The 18,771-nt window shown below is 49.8% G+C and overlaps 1 protein-coding gene across 3 annotated transcripts in view; it reads right to left on the bottom strand.

Annotated features, from left to right (window-relative positions):
• The window catches only part of LOXHD1 (lipoxygenase homology PLAT domains 1), a 149,691-nt gene that overhangs the window by 63,299 nt on the left and 67,621 nt on the right, over positions 1–18,771 (bottom strand). For all 3 annotated transcript variants that reach the window (XM_078060123.1, XM_078060124.1, XM_078060125.1), the window contains exons 13-18: positions 17,287–17,441; positions 15,487–15,647; positions 9,728–9,804; positions 8,660–8,856; positions 5,995–6,187; positions 1,798–1,958 (exon numbers count right to left, since the gene is read on the bottom strand). In XM_078060123.1, coding sequence (XP_077916249.1) covers positions 1,798–1,958; positions 5,995–6,187; positions 8,660–8,856; positions 9,728–9,804; positions 15,487–15,647; positions 17,287–17,441 — 944 coding nt within the window. The remainder of the gene's footprint in view (positions 1–1,797; positions 1,959–5,994; positions 6,188–8,659; positions 8,857–9,727; positions 9,805–15,486; positions 15,648–17,286; positions 17,442–18,771) is intronic.

The following is an 18,771-nucleotide window of genomic DNA, read 5'->3' as shown; positions in this document are numbered from 1 at the left end:
TTTTCAAAACAAAAAAATCTCACCCACATCCCCAGGAACCCCGAGCCCCTCCCCCAGCACACGGCCTCTTCCGTCCCCGACAGCAGAGAGCAGGCCCCGAGCTTGGCTATGGTCCTGGCCTGTCCTGGATGCCCTCCCTGTCCACATGAGTTGCTCCCTGCCCACTTGAACAGAAATTCCTAAAGATAGGGACCGTTCGTTCTTGCTTCTCTCCCCCATGGGGTCTGGCATACGGCTGGCTCAAAGGGCCATGTGGATGGGTTTAGCTTTCTTCAGAAGATCAGGTCCTGAAGCCTTCGGTCTGCCACTATGTTCTCAGCCTCACACTGCAGTGAGGCCCAGCCCCTGCAGAGCTCAGGGGAGGGCTCACATGGGGTGCCTGCTGGTTGGGCCACTCTTAGGGTTCCCCACTCTGATGGTCTGGGTGTCTGACGCTTTTCAAAGTCTGGTGCCACCAATTTTCTCACATGTGTCCTAGTGAAACTAAGGTCTGGGGCTGTCCCCATGCATTGCTCAATGCCCTATAATTAGAGTCCGGGCCTAGATGAGAACTCAGGTCTTCTGACTCTGTTCATGAAGCTACGATGTAGCCAAAACCACCTTTATGAGAAAATGATCAGCATCAGCCAAAATGGAGCCCAGGAGCCCCGAGAAAGAGGTATTTTTTTCTTCTCAGCTACTGAGAGGATGGGCTCTGGACCTGGTAAGTCCCTTCTTCAGCACATGAAATCACTCCAGAATTTTCCAAGGCACAGCATCCTGCCATCAACCTCTGCAGGCAGGCCTGCTCACCTTCCCCTCTGCCCGCATCTGTCTGCCCAGCCATGACTGCGTCCACCACCACCAGCCTGGTGGCACTGGAAGATGCCCTGCTCTCTTACGTCTCCACTGCTGGTCACAATTTCCCAAGGACTTTCTCTGACATTGACTGTTTTGATCCTCGCAAGGACTGTGAAGCAGGCTAGGGAGGTAGTCTAAGACTAGGTTTGAACTGATGAAGAATCTGAGGCTCAGAGAGGTGCAATGCTAGGGCCTCTACCTCCTCAGCGGTGTAATGGGGGGTTGGACTCCGTGAGGCCGCCTCCAGCACTAAATGTTCCATACACCCTGGTCCAGCTCAGCCAGGCCCTTCTCTGCTGGGCCCTGGGGGAGGACTCCTTGCCGAGGGCTGTCTGTGGCCCACAAACACACAGAGAACACCCAGCATGAATATGCTTCCTGCGTACACATATCTGCACACGTGCATGCGCACTAGTATCCCATATAGGCACTCATGTTTCCCCCAAGGGGCATCACACTTGCATCCTCCTCTCCTACCAGCAATATGCTCACATCCTCATTTCTTCTTCTCCTCTACTCAAAGGGAAGTGCAGAGTCCTGGGGCACTCAGAACACAGCCAGGAGACTCCTCCCCAGATCCCGCGTGGGAAGCATGGCCCTGCCCACAGGGGGGGGAGAGCTGTACAACCAGAGGCTGGCAGTGGCTGCAGTAATCAGGGGCCTCCTCCCATACTTTGCCAAATTAGAACCATCTACTCCAGCAGTACTCAGAATTGCAGCATGTTAGCCTCCCTGGAAGAGCTTCTAGAAGCCTAACCCAGAAAACACACCCCACCATAGAGGTTCTGACTTAACCGATCCAGATGTGGGCTGGGCAGTCCTTTTTTTTCTCTTAAAGCTCCCCAGGTGATTCTAAGAAGAAGCCAGGGATGAGAACCACTGATCTAGTCCAATCCCTTCATTTGGGGGCACCCACTGGCACTCTGTGGGCACCCCCACTGCCTTATCCCCACATACCTGGAATGTGTCCTTGGATGCACGATCGAAAACTTTCGAGCGGCTGGAGAGGAAGAGCACCTCTGTCTTGCCGTCCTCACCATAGATCTGCATGTAGACTCGGGCCGTGGTGCCTGCGCCGCCCATGTCCCCCGTCCAAATCTCAACCTCATAATGGACTACTGGGTGGGCACATGGGGGGAAAACAGGACATTCAGCAATATGAACAACAGCAGGGATGGTGACAAAACAGACATTCCTGACCCTGTACCATGCCTGGTGCTTCACAGGCATTATCTTCTCTAATCCTCTCATCGGCAACATGATGAGGACTATCGCCGCCATTTTGCAGGCTGACGAACTGAGGCTTAGAGAAACTGAGTAGGTGGTAGAAATGGCAAGCTCAACCAATCAGACTCCAAAGCCCAGTCATCCACTGCACCACATTCCTGGAGCCAAGAATGAGGAATAGTCAATATACCAGCTAGCATTCTCTACTGTGTGCCTACCCCTGGGCAGACACCACAGAACAGAAAGAAGCAAAGTCTGTGTGTTTGTCTCTTTTCCTTATTTTCAATAAAGGACAAGGGATTGAAATTACAATTTTCTGTTTTAATATATATATATTCTTAAAGATTTTATTTATTTATTTGAGAGAGAGAGAGCATGCATGTGTACGCAGAGCACGGAGGGACAGAGGAAGAGGGAGAGAGAAACCCAAGCAGACTCCGCTGAGTGTGGAGCCCAATGCGGGGCTCAATCTCACGACCCTGAGATCAGACCTGAGCTGAAATCAAGAGTTGGACACTCAACTGACTGTGCCACCCAAGCGCGCATATATATATATTTTAAGTAAGCTCTACACCCAACATGGGGCTTGAACTCATGGCCCCAAGATCAAGAGTCACATGCTCTACCGACTGAGCCAGTCAGGCACCCCTGAAATAATAATTTTCATTTAGATATATGCATCTTTCAGATGATATCAACAGATACATCTACACAGAAAGAGTTGTCTGTATTTTGAAGTAATGCTTTATCAAGCCGTTGAGAGTGGAAATGTGTTACAGGTATGCACCACTAGAGGGCATTCCCCAGTGAAGAGCAAAACGTCTACCAGAACTATGGGATCATAGTTTTTCAGTGACTGCTATAAGACTTGCACTCTCAGCAATGCCATAACACAGTATTATGATTTTTCCCCCAAGATAAGACTTATTTTCAACAAGATGGAGGACCTTCCATTACCATAGCAATGTGAGAGATTTGGGGCAGAAAGCAAGAGGACGGGCTGAGAACCTAAAGAAGTTGAACTAGAGATACCAGGATCAGCTGGGAATGAGGGTGGGTGAGTGTATGGACAACGAGGGGATTCAGTAAAAGCTGACATTCCGAATGGAGAGAACACGCAACCTCATTCCCTCTCTCAGATCCTAGAGCAATAAGCAGCCAGGATTACACAAAACTTGGACAGATAAAAATTAGCATTCAGAGAGCAAGAACCAACTATTAGAAATTAACATGGGGTAGCTGAAATAAAATATTGCAGAGCAAGGATAAAGTCAAGGACAGTACATAAGAACAAAAGAGGAAATTTCCCAAGAACAAAATGACAGATGATAGGTAAGAAAATCAGAAGAATTCCAACATCTTACCAAGAGTTCAGTTCTAAAGAATACAGAGAATATAGAGTTGGAAATTGTCAAAGAAATAATAGCCAAAGAAGTCCCAGAATTAAAAAATGCTTCTAGAAGGAGCCCATGAGTTCCCAGAACAAGAGATGAAATTAAAATCACAAAAGCCAGTGAGGACATCATGGAATTTCAGAATGCCAGAAATGAAACTAGGATCCTATAAACTTTTAGAGAGAAAAAAATCCCAAAGGGTTGGATAACAGAATGGCATCAGACTTCCCAGCTGCAACACTGGGAGCCAGAAGATGGTAGAATAATTCCTTCTAAACTTTAAGGGAAAATGAGTTCTAAATCAGAATTCTGTAATGAGCCAAATTCCTAATCAATTGTGAGACATCTGCAGACATTTCTCTTCCATACACCTTTTCTCAGGAAGCTATTCAGTAGAAATGAAAAGAAGGAAGAAACCAAAGAAGAGGAAGACATGAAGTCCAGGAAACAGGAGATCCAACCAGGAGAAAAAAGAAAAGAATTTCCAAAAAGATGGCCAAAAGGAAGTCTCAAAGGACAGTTTCATGGCAGCCTAAAACCTTTAGAGGTTCCTAAAGGAATGTCTTGGGACGGGGAGTGAGTAGAAGGAGGTAGGGAGGAAACAGAATTGCTGTTGAGTTTGGACTTAGGAAAAGAATTTTAGTTCTATTGGAGGGATGGAGATAAAATGATGTTATGGGAGAACTATCTCTTTCCCTCCAAATTCATTGTTGAAGCCTAACCCCTAGTATTTCAGAATGTGACTTATTTGGAGATAGGGCCTTTAAAGAGAAGATTAAGTTAAATGGAGGCCATTAGGGTGAGGCCCTAATCCAATATGACTGCTGTCTTTATAAGAGGAAGAGATTAGGACACACACATGCAAATGCCCAAAAGAAAGACCATATGAACATGCAGCAAGAAGGAAGCTATCTGCAAGGCAAAGAGAAAGTCCTCAGAAGAAACATAACCTCCTGACACTCTGATCATGGACTTCTGTGGGAAAATAAATTTCTATTGTTTAAGCCACTAGTCGTGGTATTTTGTTATGGCAGCCCTAGCACACTAATACAGATAGGTAGGTATATAGAAATACAGATGGGTATATAGAAAACTATACAAATGAAAAATGAGGCTATTATTAACTTCAGAAAAACACAAAAAGTTGTACAATAATTGAAATGCAATCATCATACAATAGGGATCTCAGCAGTGAATAATATTTACATAGTTATAGTAATGTAAAAATTGAATACTGATTTAATTTTATTGAAGGCTGGAAGGAGGGGAAGTGTGTATGTACACACACACACACACACAAATACACCTATGTTAAAAGAGCTAAGCTCTTCTCTTCCATTGTAGGAAGTCAAGAGTTAATGTCTATGAATAAAATAATAAAGAAATTGGTAAACAAATTAATAAAAATATAGAGATAAATTTCAGAGGAAAAGTGGAAGTAATTTAAAAATTGTTACCTCTGAAGAAGGGGGATGGTAAGGCGAAGGGAACTACTGCTTTTTAAAAATCTGTATCTTGTTAACTAGTACCTGTATTATTGTGATAGAAATCAAGTTTTAATTTCTAAAAGGAGGAAAAGAATTGATTTTTCACACTGGCAGGTACCATTACAAAGCATGTATGTGTATGTGACACAGCCCTCAAGGAACCTACAGGATAGTTGGGGAGAGAAAATGCACACATGAAAAGACATAAGGAGTTCTGGGCAAGGAAGAGGCGAGTGCATATTGGGGTTCTTTCTCAGGGAAGCTTCTGGTGGAAGTGAGCCTTGGGCAATAGCGTTCAGGGTAGATGTAGAAATGCAGAGGTGAGAGAAGTGATATTCTCTGCATCAGTTTTTGGTGCCACTGTCTTCCTGACCCTCCAGATAACCTCGTTTCTCTGACCCCTACCATAACTACGGCTCCAGATCATGTACAAAGGGTGGCCAGATCACCTTGAACTTCACCTTCATTCAGAGATGTCGCCACCCTGTCCCAAAATGTCCTCCACCCCCATGCCAGGACTGTCACCCTATCCTGCTTCATTTTCTTCATCGCTCTTACTTGGCAATGTATTATATATTTATTGTTTGCCTCCCCTGGTGGAATGTAAATTCCACAAAGGCAAGGATTTGGTCTACTTTGTGCCTAGGGCAGTGCTGGCTCAGAGAAACAGTCAATATATATACTTATTAAATAAATGTATGAATAAACAGCTTTATCTCCTCAGCCAGTCTTCCCAGGGGAAGACACATACTATGTCTCAAACTCTTGTATACAGCGCTGAGAATGTACATTTCTTAATAGAGTCATTTACTGCCTTTATTCCAGAAAAAAATGTTTCATCCATTGAGTCCTCAGTTTCCCCATCTGTATAATGAGCCCTTTTGCCCCTCCGAGAACCGTGATACCACAGTCAATCAGAAGCCCCATTATCTCCCCTCAGCCTCCCCCTTAGAAACAAGATCCAAGTCACCCCATAGTCCCTCCTCCTTCCCCACTGCCCTATCCCATAGGGGAAACAATGCTGATGGTCACTGCTGCTTCCATACATTTCTGGATCTCCACGACCTCACTGGGATAGAGCTCCACTTCCAGGCGTCCATCGGCCTGGTTCTTGTCCAGCCAGCGGTTGGCGGGGAAGGTGTACTGCTTGCCTTGGCGGGGCACGCGGATCTGGACGCTGCCGAGGAACCAGCTGGCGTGCATGCCTGTGCTGTCATGCCCGATCACCAGCCGACTGATCTGGAAGGAAACCCAGGGTGCGAGTGAGCAAAGAGCTGGTGTGTAGAAACCTCTATGCCTCCATCCCTACCCACCCTGCCCCCCTCCCCCCCACCCAACAACACTGGTACAAATTGCTGTCCTCAACCCAGATCTTCAGTTCCGCAGAAGAGAGGGGCTCAGCAGGAGGAGGCTGGGTCTCAGTCTTGTCTACCATCAGCCAGCTGGGGGACTAGGGGACCACTTTTCCTGCCTGGAGCCTCCGTTCCCTCCTCTTAAGAGCAGCTCACCTCTCGGGGAAGTTGTGAGAAGCAAGCGGGGGCAGTGGGTATGGCATGAACTTTGAAAGCTCCAGCATGTACTTGGGTAGTGGCCATACAAGAAAGCAAACGTTCAAAACATTAACCATTTGCTTCCGATTAGCCATGTTATTGATTTGGCTTTGTTTGGTTTTAAACAATACACTATTGCACGTATTTTCTGCATTTCTTCTTTGACATACCCGTCTAGAGGTGACAGGATAGGTGGACAACCTCTCAAGACAGCCTCTCTGTGGTTCTATGCTCAAGCCCTCCTCTCACTCTTGGCCCCGAGGAACATCCTTCACTTTCCAGTAACACTCAACAGTCCACTTGCTTTGCTATTTTACATTTTAACATCTTTACATTTAACATAGATGATTGCGTAGATCATCGTGTTACCATCCTTATGAGTAGTTGGTTCTTCAATGTTCAAACCGCTTTAGTGCTTTTTTGAAATGCTGTTTGCAGGGCAATTTTAACATTAGGTGGAATTATCAAATAGCCTTTGAGATCCCCGCCAAGCCTCCCCCAGATTCTCTCTGTGATGGTTTGGAGAGGAAATGCTAGCCATGAGTCTGGGGTCAGAAGCCTAGTTCTAGAGAATTGTCCCTCTAAGCCCTGTTTTTGCTCTTATGAGTACAAAGTGCCTCTTTGAGCTGATAATGAAAACAACCATCATAACTGAGTGCCTGTAGCCTGGGTCCCCTGGAAATGGAGGAAGGAAACCAGCTTTGTTTACAAAGCCCAACAGCCTTTCGGGTGGGTGCCAAGGGTCACAGGAGGGCTTCACTGTCTGTGGTGCTGGGACAGTGACGGGACCAGCTGGATGAGTAAAGGCAGGGACAAGTGTCTTCTACCTGACCCAACGGGAAGCTCCTTAAGGACAGAACTCCTTAAGTTCTTTCAATTCCAGAACACCTGCACCTCCCTGGAGCAATAGTTCAGTCAATAGCAGCTAGCGTTGACTGCGCACTTACTGTGGGCAGGGGGGTGTTAGAACATAGTTAATGCTACCAGCAATTCCATTAGCATCCCCCGTTGTTATGAATGAGTGAGGCAAACAAAGGTGAAGTCACTGACAGGCTTGGCAGGTAAGTGGAAAAGTGGAGGGGCCTCAGGCAATCAGCTGCCAGACTGACCCTCCCAACCTCTTAGCCGCACTGCTTGCTGGGGGGTTTCAGAAATACAAGGAAGGGCCTCAAACACCATTCCCCTCCCCTTAGATGTCTCATCTATCTGCTGGCTGTTGCCAGAAATCCTCAGTAAAGGGATCAGCATTTCACTCTATGGTTATTAATTCAGTTGAAAATGTAAATATATTTTAATGAAGGAAAACCTTGATTTAAACTCATTACCATCAAGGGATAAAAAGGACTGACATGAGATCTTTCCCCAAGAGCATTTTCATGGAGTACCTGAAATAGGGTGAGGCTCAGAGAGAGGGGAAAGGGATTGTAGGAAAGTAAGGCTGCAGACGGGGAGCTTGTCAGCATCCCGGTTCCTGCTAGCCACACCTTGAGAAGGGCAGGTGGTAATAGGAACCCAGCTCAGAAATTTCTAGAAAAGTTTCCAATACTATGGTCCAGGAGGTTAGATCCATGTTTTTCCAGATGAAGAGCTCAGACTGCTAGCAGCAGGGCCACCTGGGGCCTTGACAGAGGGAGACCGTCAGGTGTCATCTTCAAAAGCAGAATCTCTCCAGTGTTGCTCAGGGTGCACACTGAAACAAGTCTCCTGAGAAGACCTCAAATGCACACTCGAGTTTGGAAATGGGAAGTATTTTCAGCCCCTCTTTTCTTCCCTGCATGCCAGTGTCCCCTTCTTCAGTGTCTGGGACCCAGCTACATTGGTCTTGGCTATGTAGGTAAAGGAAATGTTGGGACTACAGACACCAAAAATAGACATGCCATCCCTAAAGGGACTGTGGAAGCTTACCTCACTGTTGACATATCTTCTGCTGCTCTGGGTCATAGCTGGAAAACAACGTACCTCACCTATCCCCAAGTGGGCATTTTTTCCCTTCAAAATGGGTTCACCTGTGTGCATGTGAGTGCATGTATGTGTGTGATGTGTGTGCATGTGGGTCTGTGTGTGATGTGTGTGTGTGCATGTGAGTGGGCGTGTGCACCTACATATGGATATATGTGGGGTGAGTGAGACCGTGTTTCGTGGTCTTGGGAAGGAGACTTACAGTACCAATGTTCAGGGTCTCGAGGGTGAACTCATCCACCCGGGCACGTTCAAAATAGTCTTGCAGATTGTTGTTGGAGACCAGAAGAACTTGCTTGATGGTGTCAGATTTATCCCCGTAGAGCTTGATGTAGACCCTGGAGTCTGTGCTGGCCCCAGAGACGTCACCTGTCTTCAAGCTGATGTGGTAGCGGAAGTCTAGGCAGTCCAAGGTGGGAGAGAGGGAGGGAGGGGTTAGCACAGGGCGTGTGGCAAGGGCTGGAGCAGGAGGGTGGTCTGCAGCCAGGGTGGGACACTGGGCTGGGGGTCAGCAGCTGAGCCCTTGCTCTAAGTAGCCCTGTGATGGGGCAGGGCTCCCCTTCATCTCTGTCGGGTCCTCTCATTGACAACACTGGGATGCTAATCCCTGCTTGGCCTACCCACAAGGTGTGAGCACGCCGAGAACAGGAAAGCATTCAAAGAACACTGAGTGCAAGAGACGTGAGGGACCTAAGGCAACCACCTTGTCCAGTTTCTCATCTGATGGATGAGGAAACGGAGGCAAAGGCACATCAAGCTTGGCAGACAGTGTTTAGAGCGTTTTATACGCAGTGTTGTTGCTAAGTATTCTGATCTCGGCTTTACAAGTGAGGGATCAGAGCCTTAGAAGGGTACATGTTTGGCTCAAGATGTCAACAGTTTGGGAGGAGCCAGCCAGGAGTGAAATTCTAATGGCGACCTAAAGCCCCATCATGAAACAGGGCACCATGCCGATGGTGCTCCATTTTAACACCCAGAAAGATCTGCGCCGTCTGTGCCTAAGGGAGGATAGAAACGTCTGTTTGGCTAGTGTTACTGCCTTTGTTGCTCGTATTGACATCCGATGCCACAATGAGACTGTGTACACAGCCCAGACAGCGAAGAAAATTCCAGATCCTCCCTCAGAGCCTCTTCCTCTCCACCCTCCCCCTTGCTGCCCCGGGGGGAGTGAAGTAAAGAGCTTGTTCCAAGAGCTGGCTTCTGTGCAGCAAGGGGAGGGCGCCTCTCTCACCAGGGACACACCCTCCACCCAGTCATCAGGACGACTCACTCTTCAGTGCTGCATTGCTGTCACTGGGCAGCAACTCTCGGACCAACTGACCGTCATCCTTATCCTTGTCCAGCCACCTGGTAGGCAGACAAGGGGCTGTTAGCTCTTTGAGTGGCCGACGGTCACCCATCATGCTGCGCCTGCAGAGTCACCAGGGAGGTCAGAACTCTGCGTTCAGCAAAGGAAAAGACTCTACAGGAGCTGAGAACAAAGGGTCACCACCCAGACTGGGGAGGGAGGACTGCCCTGAGGAGGTGATATGGGCTGAGGTTGGAAGGATGACAAGGAGTTGGCTGGGAGAAGAGGGAGGTGCCTTCCTGAGGGAATAGCATATGCTGGGATGGAGCAGAGCCTCCAGGAGTTGAATGAAGGCCACTGGGGATGGAAGGCAGTGAGGGAAAGAGTAGCTAGCATGCAGGGAAATGAGAAGGATCACAGGATATAGGACCCTTGGCAATCACAGTAAAGAGTTCATCTTGAAAGCCAAGAACACCGGAGTCACTGTTATCAGCAAAAACAACCACCTCTTTTTCGGAGAGCCTACTGTGTGCACGGCACTGTGCTGAGGGCTCTGGGGAGGGGAGAAGGCAGAAAAGATACACTGTCATCAGTAATACACTGCTCAGCCCCTAGAGAACCTATGGTCTAGTTAAGAAGATGGGATAGACTAGGAACGCCTGGGTGGCTCAGTCCATTAAGCAGCCAACTCTTGATTTCTGCTTAGGTCATGATCTCAGGGTTGGGAGATGGAGCTCGCAATGAGCTCCACGCTCAGCATGGAGTCTGTCTGAGATTCTCTCTCCCTCCCCCTTTGCCCCTCCCCCCACTCATGCATGCATTCTCTCTCTTAATTAAAAGAAAAAGAAGATAGGATAGACTAGCCAAGGCACTGAAGGCCAGGACAAGGATGACTGTTGGCTCAAAGTAAGTGCAACAGGAATTTAGAGAAATGAGAACAGTTTGTGGGGAAGGCGCTTACTGAGTCCTCAAGGAGGAATGAGATTTGCCAACAAGGAGAAGCTGGGTCTGGACCCTACAGGGCTGGGTTTGATGGCCGTGACTCATCTATTCCTCAGAGTGGGCCATGGCCCCAGCTCTCTGCTGGCCATCCACCTGGGGGCAACACATCGGACTGGTTCACCCGAAAACACCATCCCCACTGAGCATGGGGATGCAGCCAGAGACATCAGACAGCCGTGCAAGCAGAGATGCCCAGGCCCCAGTACTCCCGAGGGTCTGTGATACAGGTCACGGCAGTAGAAGACACACCCTCAACGTTCTCCAGCACCGTGGGGGAAGCCAAGGTGCTCACCTCTGGACCAGTATCTCCCCATCTGCCTCTGCATTGGAGCTCGGCTTGGCAACCCAGCCCTATTATACTCCTGGCAGGGAGGTGCCTCCTGGCCACAGAACCCATCAAAGGAAACCAAGGCATCGCCTTCTCTCCAGCCCCTGACATAGAGCCCAGGCCTCCTTAAACCACAGTCCCTCTGCCAATATACCCCACCCGAGGGTAGGGTCCGCATCCCCTCTCTCTCACCCTCCCTCCCCAAGCACGTGATCTTCTATTCCCACAGGACATTGCTGCCTGCTGGCGGTTAGCTTGCACAAAATGTTAGTCGGCAGGTAAGTGATTACACTGGTCATGGGCTTTAGTGCTGTGAGTCTCAACACCAAAATCATCTGGGATTCCAAGACATGAAGATGCAATTGCAGAATTCTTGGCACTGACAATGAAGGGGAGAGGAGAGATAGTTGAGAGCAGGGACTACTGCCTCAAGTCCCTCCAACCAACCCATTAGGAGCCTCCCCCTCTGTCCCATGGAGGTCACCCGGCATCGACAGACAGAGACTGCAGAGAAGGGTGTGGCGTGGCTGGGCTGTCACTCACAGGGACAGGAAGGGTGGAAGTCAGCGGGCCGCCGCCATCAGGAAACCCAGGCGCCCTCCCGCCACTCTCCACCACTCACCCATCCCCAGGCCTGCCCCAGCAGTAAAGGGACACCGTGGCTTGTCATTTTAGCTTCCAACTGAAGGGTATTAATAGATATTTCCAAATATAGTCGTTTTCTTTCAGCTTCATACATTTGGGCCCAGGTTCAGCGTGAGATGCTGCTAAATGGGTGAGCCCCTCTGCTGGTGATTTTATTGCTCTTTCCCTGAGCTCACAAGAGATGTGCAAGTATGCACACATGTGTGCACACAACACGCAGCTGCCAGAGCTAAAACGCTTACACCACCTGACCCTGGCAGAGAATTTGATCAAGACGCCCACGTGTCCTCCCCCCGGCAGTTAACACATAGCTCAGGTGAAAAAGCAGCAGCGTGGGAGAGCAGGCTCTACCTCCAGGTGCTTCCAAGGCTCCCGGGTCCCGAGTCGGTAAATGCTATCCCCACATGCCCCAGCAAGGTACAGGAATTCATTTTCTTAAAAAGGCATGAATGCTTTAAGTGTCTGGGGGCAGGGAGCACTCCAGGGTGTTTGGGGGCCTTGGCTCACCTTCTGCCCTGCAATCAGCATCACCTCTGTCATTGGCAGACTCGGCTCCTTTCAAAGTGCAACCCCGTATCACCCTCGCCATCACTGCAGGACACATGCTGGTCAGGAAGGCGCAGAAGACCAGAGAAGTTAAGAAATTTGCCCAAAGCCACACAGCAGGCAGGTGGCTAGACTCCTGGTCCCACACTCCCCCTGCACCATGCACGTAGCAATGCAGGTGGTGTGGACACACTGACTTTTTCCTCATCCCCTTTCCAGGTTCCCTGTCCTCCTACTGACCCATCTCAGGGCTCGGTCCTCACAATTCTTCATCCACACTCTCCCTGAAGGATCCTATCCATTTCCCTGACTTTAAATTCCATCGCTATGCTCTCATATCCTGGAGCTATTTCTCAAGGCCCGACTCTGCCTACTCGACTCACAAGCCCCTCAAACCTAATATGCGCAGCTAAACCTCCAGAGTCCAGCCCAGCCCCACCCTCAAGCCTTCCCCCCAGGCTCCTGGCTTCAGCAAAGGGAGCACGACTTCTGCCCACCTACCAAAGGCAGAGACCTGGGTCTCCAATTGCCCTCTCTCTCATGGGCATATCCCATGAGCTCTACCTCCAGGACCTGTCTCTGGTGTAGCCCCTTCCCCCTACCTCCACTGCCACTACCTAGGGCAAGCTGCCATGTTACAGACTTAAATGTGTCCCCTACAAATGATGTATTAAAGTCTTAAGCCCCAGTACCTCCGAATGTGACCTTCTTTGGAAATAGTGTCCTTATAGAGGTAATCAAGTTAAAATGAGGTCCTTAGGGTTGGCCTTAATCCCAAATGACTGGTGTCCTCATAAAAAAGGGAAATGTGAACATGGAGACAGACATGTACAGAGGGAAGATGATGTGAAGACCCAGGGAGAAGATGACCATCTACACGCCAAGAATGCCTGTGACCACCAGAAGCCGAGACGCACGGGGCAGATCCCATTCAGAGGGAAAACGGCCCTGCTGACGCCTTGTACTTGGACTTCTGGCCTCCAGAACTATGAGACAGTAATTCTGTTGTTTAAGACACTCCGTCTGTAGCGTGTTCTTACAGCAGCCTAGCAAACTAATACGTGCCATCATGGGCCCTGCAAAGCCTCCCACCAGGCTCCGTTTCTCCTCTGGATCCCCCATAGCCTGCCCTCCACCCAGAAGCCAGAGGGAACTTCCTCAGATGGACGTTCCTTGCCCAAAGCCACATAGTGGCTGTCTGTCCCTGCCTGACACTAGCCTCTGTCCACCGCTGACCTCACCTGGTGACCTGCTCTTTTGTCCACCTGCTTTGGTCTCAGTTAAGTTCTAGAACCCTCAAGCTCTTTCCCCAGCACTTTCCTTTTTATCCCTCAGGAAGTCAGCCCAGCTGCCCCCTCTGCAGACAGAACTTACCCACCTTCTCCATCTCTAACCAGCCTACCTCAGTGTGGCCGCTCCCACTGGCTCTGCGCCATTGTGTGTTTCCTTCATCCTGTACCTCTTCATAAGTACGGCTTTCTTTGCTTATTTACTTGCTTATTGTTTAGTCCCCCTCTAGGCTATACACTTCATGAGGTCGGGGAGCAAGTGCATAGTAAGTGCTTAATAAATCTCTTTCGAGTGGATGGGGATAAAGCTGCTCCACCTGGCATCCCAGCTGAGCAGCCTCCTGGCCCAGTGCAGGGGAAATGAATCAGTGATGGACCTGGAGAGAGACCAGAACTCTCCCACCTCATCTTTCATCCTCACGTGCCAGGCAGCCCCCTACCAGCCTCAGCATGAGCCTCCTCCTCAGTCCTGTGCCTCATGCCACTTCTCCAACCTGGATGACCCACCCTCCCTTTTTACCACCGACCCCCCCTCTGATCATTCCTGGACCAGATCTAGTTCTACCTGTTTCTAGAAGCCTTTCTCAGCCTTCTCAGCCTTTACTCTGAGCCTCTTTCTGTCCATTAGTGCCACTTACTTAGAGCTACCTGAGTCATTACTTATCTTTTTGATATAATCCCTTATAATACTAACAGTGGCTAGACTTTGAAGACTGTAGAGACCTTTGTCATGGACAAAAATGTTTCATAATTATTGTCCCAGTGGCCTTCCATGGCTGGGAAACTACTCCTTCTGGGCTTGTGGGGGTGGTAAGCAATTCAGCTGTAGCAAATACGTCTGAATGAACATGCGTGCACATGAGTGCATTTGTGTGCATGGTTAGAGAAGAAGGAACATATTCACTGTGGGGCTGTTAGGCAGCTTGCCCCCACCCACTCCAAGGAAGACTGTCCTTAGCAGAGCCACTCTCAGGAAGCCTGGGCCAGCCCTAATGAAGGGAGCTTGGACATGCAGCACCTTGTTGATGGGTGCAGGCTGAGTCCTTTGCAGAGCCCCAACCTAAGCAGACTGCGTGCACTTCCCAGACGTTGCCACAGGTGAATGTGAATGGCCAGCTTGACGGTGCAAAAAAAAAATTGATATTGCTCCTTGTTCTAAAAATCTCTGTCAGTAACTTCTAGAAGTCAATGGTACCCCAAACTGGTTATGAAAGAAACCCAAATGTTTAAGAAGAAAGGGAAACAAAACTTTACCTCACTAGCAAGCTGGGGAAAGGGAATGAAAACAAAGTAAGGTATCTTGAGAAGACATTCACAGGGACAGATCAGATGTGGTTGAAGGCCCATTCAAATTGGAAAAAAAAAAACAACAACACCTTTAACTCAAGTTGAATTCAGTGGGTAACTAACAATCTGAGGGAACTCCGTTAAATTCTGAAATTGTCATACTGTATCTTTTTTTTTTTTTAAGATTTTATTTATTTATTTGAGAGAGAGAGAATGAGAGACAGAGAGCATGAGAGGGAAGAGGGTCAGAGGGAGAAGCAGACACCCCGCTGAGCAGGGAGGCCGATGTGGGACTTGATCCCGGGACTCCAGGATCATGACCTGAGCCGAAGGCAGTCGCTTAACCAACTGAGCCACCCAGGCGCCCTGTCATACTGTATCTTTAAAAAGTAACGACATTCTGGTATTTAAATAGACACCCCAGGGGTGCCCTGGGACACCAGGCACCAGTGGCTCATCACCTACAGGTGCGGTGGGGACATGAGTCTAAGCACCAGCAGCAGGGGCCACCTCTTCCTGCCCTGGCTCCATCCTTAACCTACGACTGTGCTCCCTGGTCCGTGGTAGCAGGCAGGGCTGAGTCTCCCCAAAGCCAGGGCCCAGGACCAAAGCTGGAGAACACAGAGAGCAGCAGGACCACGCACCTGAGACACGGGAATTCCACGTTGTCGCTCTCGGGCTGTCCCTCTTCTCTCACCAGCACCCGCTCCAGGAACCAGCCGCTTCCCCCGCCTTTGCCGTCATGCCTGATCCTCACCCGCCTCACCTTCCGCATGGTGACCGACTCAATGGTGAACTCATCGGCCTTCAGAGAGGAAGACCACAAGGCCAGTTGGACGGTGGCTCCCTTGGGGACCCAAACACCAAGGGGAGACACAGGCCCAGAAATCAGAAAAGCTGATGGGTTGGGCTACTGATCTTTCACAGGTGGGTTGGGGGATACTTAGAAAGAACAGGTCTAACACCTCCTCCAACTACTCCCACTGTGAAGTCATTCCATGTCAAGTTCCCAACAAGGGAGGGCTTTATTTTCTGGTTAAACAATGGCCATTCCCTATGATCTCCTTCTAAAAGGCAGATCTCCCAGGAGGAGGAACATGATAAGCTGTTACCAGTCACTAACCATATATCATGAATTAATTCCTTGGCTAAACAACTCAGGCTCCTGCTACCGAAGGATACCAGCCCCCTTTCGAGGCATGGCTAGGACTGACTTGGGGGGGGGACCAGTGGCCTCGCTAATCGCACAGTTTTGCCTGCCAATGGGGCAGCAGAAGTGCAGTAGGGGCTGGAGAGTTGCTAAGCCTACATGAGCACACCTGGGAGCCTCCAGGAACAGGAACATAAAGGTGGGATGGATGGACAGAGTCAGAAGAGGTAGAAGAGTTAGGAAAGGGTGAGTGTGGGCGGGAGGGAGAGAGGAAACCTATAAATCTATGTGAAGTTGCCCCCTCCGTCCCTCCCCAAATGAACCTCGGTCCACCCACAGCACTCAGATTATTTTTACCACCATAGCCTTCTTGTGTCTGTGACCCCAAGAACTGGGCCAGCCTGGAGTGGCCTCAGAGAGAGACCTCCACTCGATTTCCAAGGCTTGCCCTGCCCTCGCCGAGGATGGGGCAGCAGAGGTGGGGAGAGAGCCGAGGCTTGTGGTAGGTCAGTCTGCAAATCCGCTTCACCTGGTAAGCACCTTGGGCCTCATTTGATTGCAACAACAACTCTACTGAGCACCTACTCTGTGATGTAGGCCAGGCGGTACATCTGCATCCTTAATCCTCACATCAGCTGGCCACAGGTGGGCATCTCTTCCCCATTTTAGATGTCGGGAAACTGAGGCTGGGAGAATGGAGCGACTGGCCCCACACTGGGTTTGCCCCCAGATCTGCCTGACACTTTCCCCATTGCCCCACATGGCCTCCCCAGGAAACCCATTCGACAGGTGGGGAAACGAAGGGGAGCACCCAGCACATCTGTGATGAGGCTAGGGGCAGAACCCAGCTCTTCCAGTCCCACATTTAGTGTCTTTCTTGGTTTCTCCTTCAAAAAGGAAATGGACAAAATGCCCCCAGTGTCATGTCTAGCGGAGAAGGCCAAGTTCCCAGCTTTCTACTAGCCTGGGTCCTCCAGTCCACAAACAAGGTGCCCAGCATCCCTCCCTGCCTGGCCACCCCTGAAGGAAGAAAGGTGCCGCTCCTACCCCCAGATGTCTTCGTGTTTTGCCCCCTTCTCAAAGCTTACGGGTGGGGAGGGGACCATGACCTACCAGGTCCCAGCTGGATCGTCCCAGGAGCCTAGAGGGTGTCATGCATGTTAGTTCGCTGTTCCCCTGAGTGTGCCTCTCTGATGGCCGGGGCACCCATATCAGCTTCAGCAGAGCAGGGAGGACAGGGGAAGGGGACTGGGCCAGGGTGGGGCGGGTAGGGACGGGGCATGGCTGTACTCACACTGCCCTTCTCAAACAGGTCGGTGTTATTCCTGCAATTGTACAGCAGCCGCTCGCCTGTGTCCCCCACGTCGCCATAAAGGCAGAGGTAGACATTGGCATCGGTTCCTGCGCCTTCGAGTTCTCCGGTGCACACGGTCACCCGGTACCGGGCCACTGTCAGGGAGAGAAAGGGACACAGGCTCCTAGCACTGGCCCTGCCACTCCTGCCTCTAAGCGCCCCGCCCCACCCCCAGGTCTCGCCTGGGCTGCCCTTGTGGCCTCCCTGGCTATGCAAACCCCATCCCACCCAGTCAAAGGTCAGCTCACCTGCAGGTCCATCTTCCCAGACAAACCAGAGGTTCCCAGGCCTAGTCAAGCATCAGAATCCCCTGGGAAATTCTTGTAAGAATGCAGATTCCTGTGTCCCACCGAGACTTCTCTAATTTTAGTTTCCAGAGGTAGGATCCCTAAAACTGCTTTGTTTATATGCTCCCCCAGGAGACTCCGAGGGGGTTGGCAGCGTTTGGGGACCACAGATCTGACTCAAACATTTTGACCCTTGATTCCATCCAGCCCAGCAGACTCTTTTGCCTCAGGTTGTTCTCTAATTCATATGTCCTGTGTTCTCAAGTAAGATAGCTTTTCTTTGGTGAACCAGAACTGAGCCCCCCTTTGCTTCAGAATGGAAAGGCACAAAATGCCCCTCCCACTGTGGGAGGGGCAGCAGCTTCTTTCCCTATTGAAAATGTACCTTGGAGGAGGCAGACCTGCATCCCTGCACATCAGAGCCTCCCTTCTCACTTCAAATAAGCTAGAAAGTGAAATTCATTCATTCATTCATTCACTCACTCACTCATTCATTTGCCCTATATCTATTGACTGAAGCCCAGTAGGTGCTAGGCACCATAATAGGACCGGGATTCAGAAGTGAGCAAGACAGACAGACTCTGCCCCCATGGAGCTTCCATCAGAGGTGAGAGTGGATGGATGGAGAGGAAAGATGGACAGTAAAATCATAACAAATTATGAACAGGAAAATTTCTGAGTTATGTCTGCAACAAAGATTACATAAGAGAGGGGTGCCCCAGAATGGGATGGAAGTGGGGGCGGGGAGTATGGTGAGGGAGTAAAAAAGGGTTTAGAGATGCAGAAAAGCTTGCAGCAAGAAGCTGACATCTGATAAAATGCCAATGATAAGGAGTCAGCCACAGGAAACTCTGAGAGAAGAGGGTGCGAGTAAGTGTGAAGCCCCAGTGTAGGGATGAGCAGCGAATATTCCAGGAGCAGAGAGAAGGCCAGTACGGCTTGGGTGAAGGAGGATTAGATGAAGCCCAGAAGTGGACCAAGGCCAGCATGGTAGGGGGGGCGGTGTGTGTGTGACAGGCCAAGGTAAGAAGTGTGACTTCCTTTGGTTGGTTGTTTTTTTTAATACAATGGGAAGCCATTAGAGGGCTTTAAGCAAGAAGTAACCTGATCTGATTTATGTTTTAAAGAGCACTCTGGC

The sequence above is a fragment of the Halichoerus grypus genome, chromosome 13 (assembly GCF_964656455.1).
Source record: "Halichoerus grypus chromosome 13, mHalGry1.hap1.1, whole genome shotgun sequence".
Classification (NCBI taxonomy): domain Eukaryota; kingdom Metazoa; phylum Chordata; class Mammalia; order Carnivora; family Phocidae; genus Halichoerus; species Halichoerus grypus.
The sequence above is the reverse complement of the archived record's forward strand: the minus strand, read 5'-3'. Positions and strand labels throughout refer to the sequence as shown.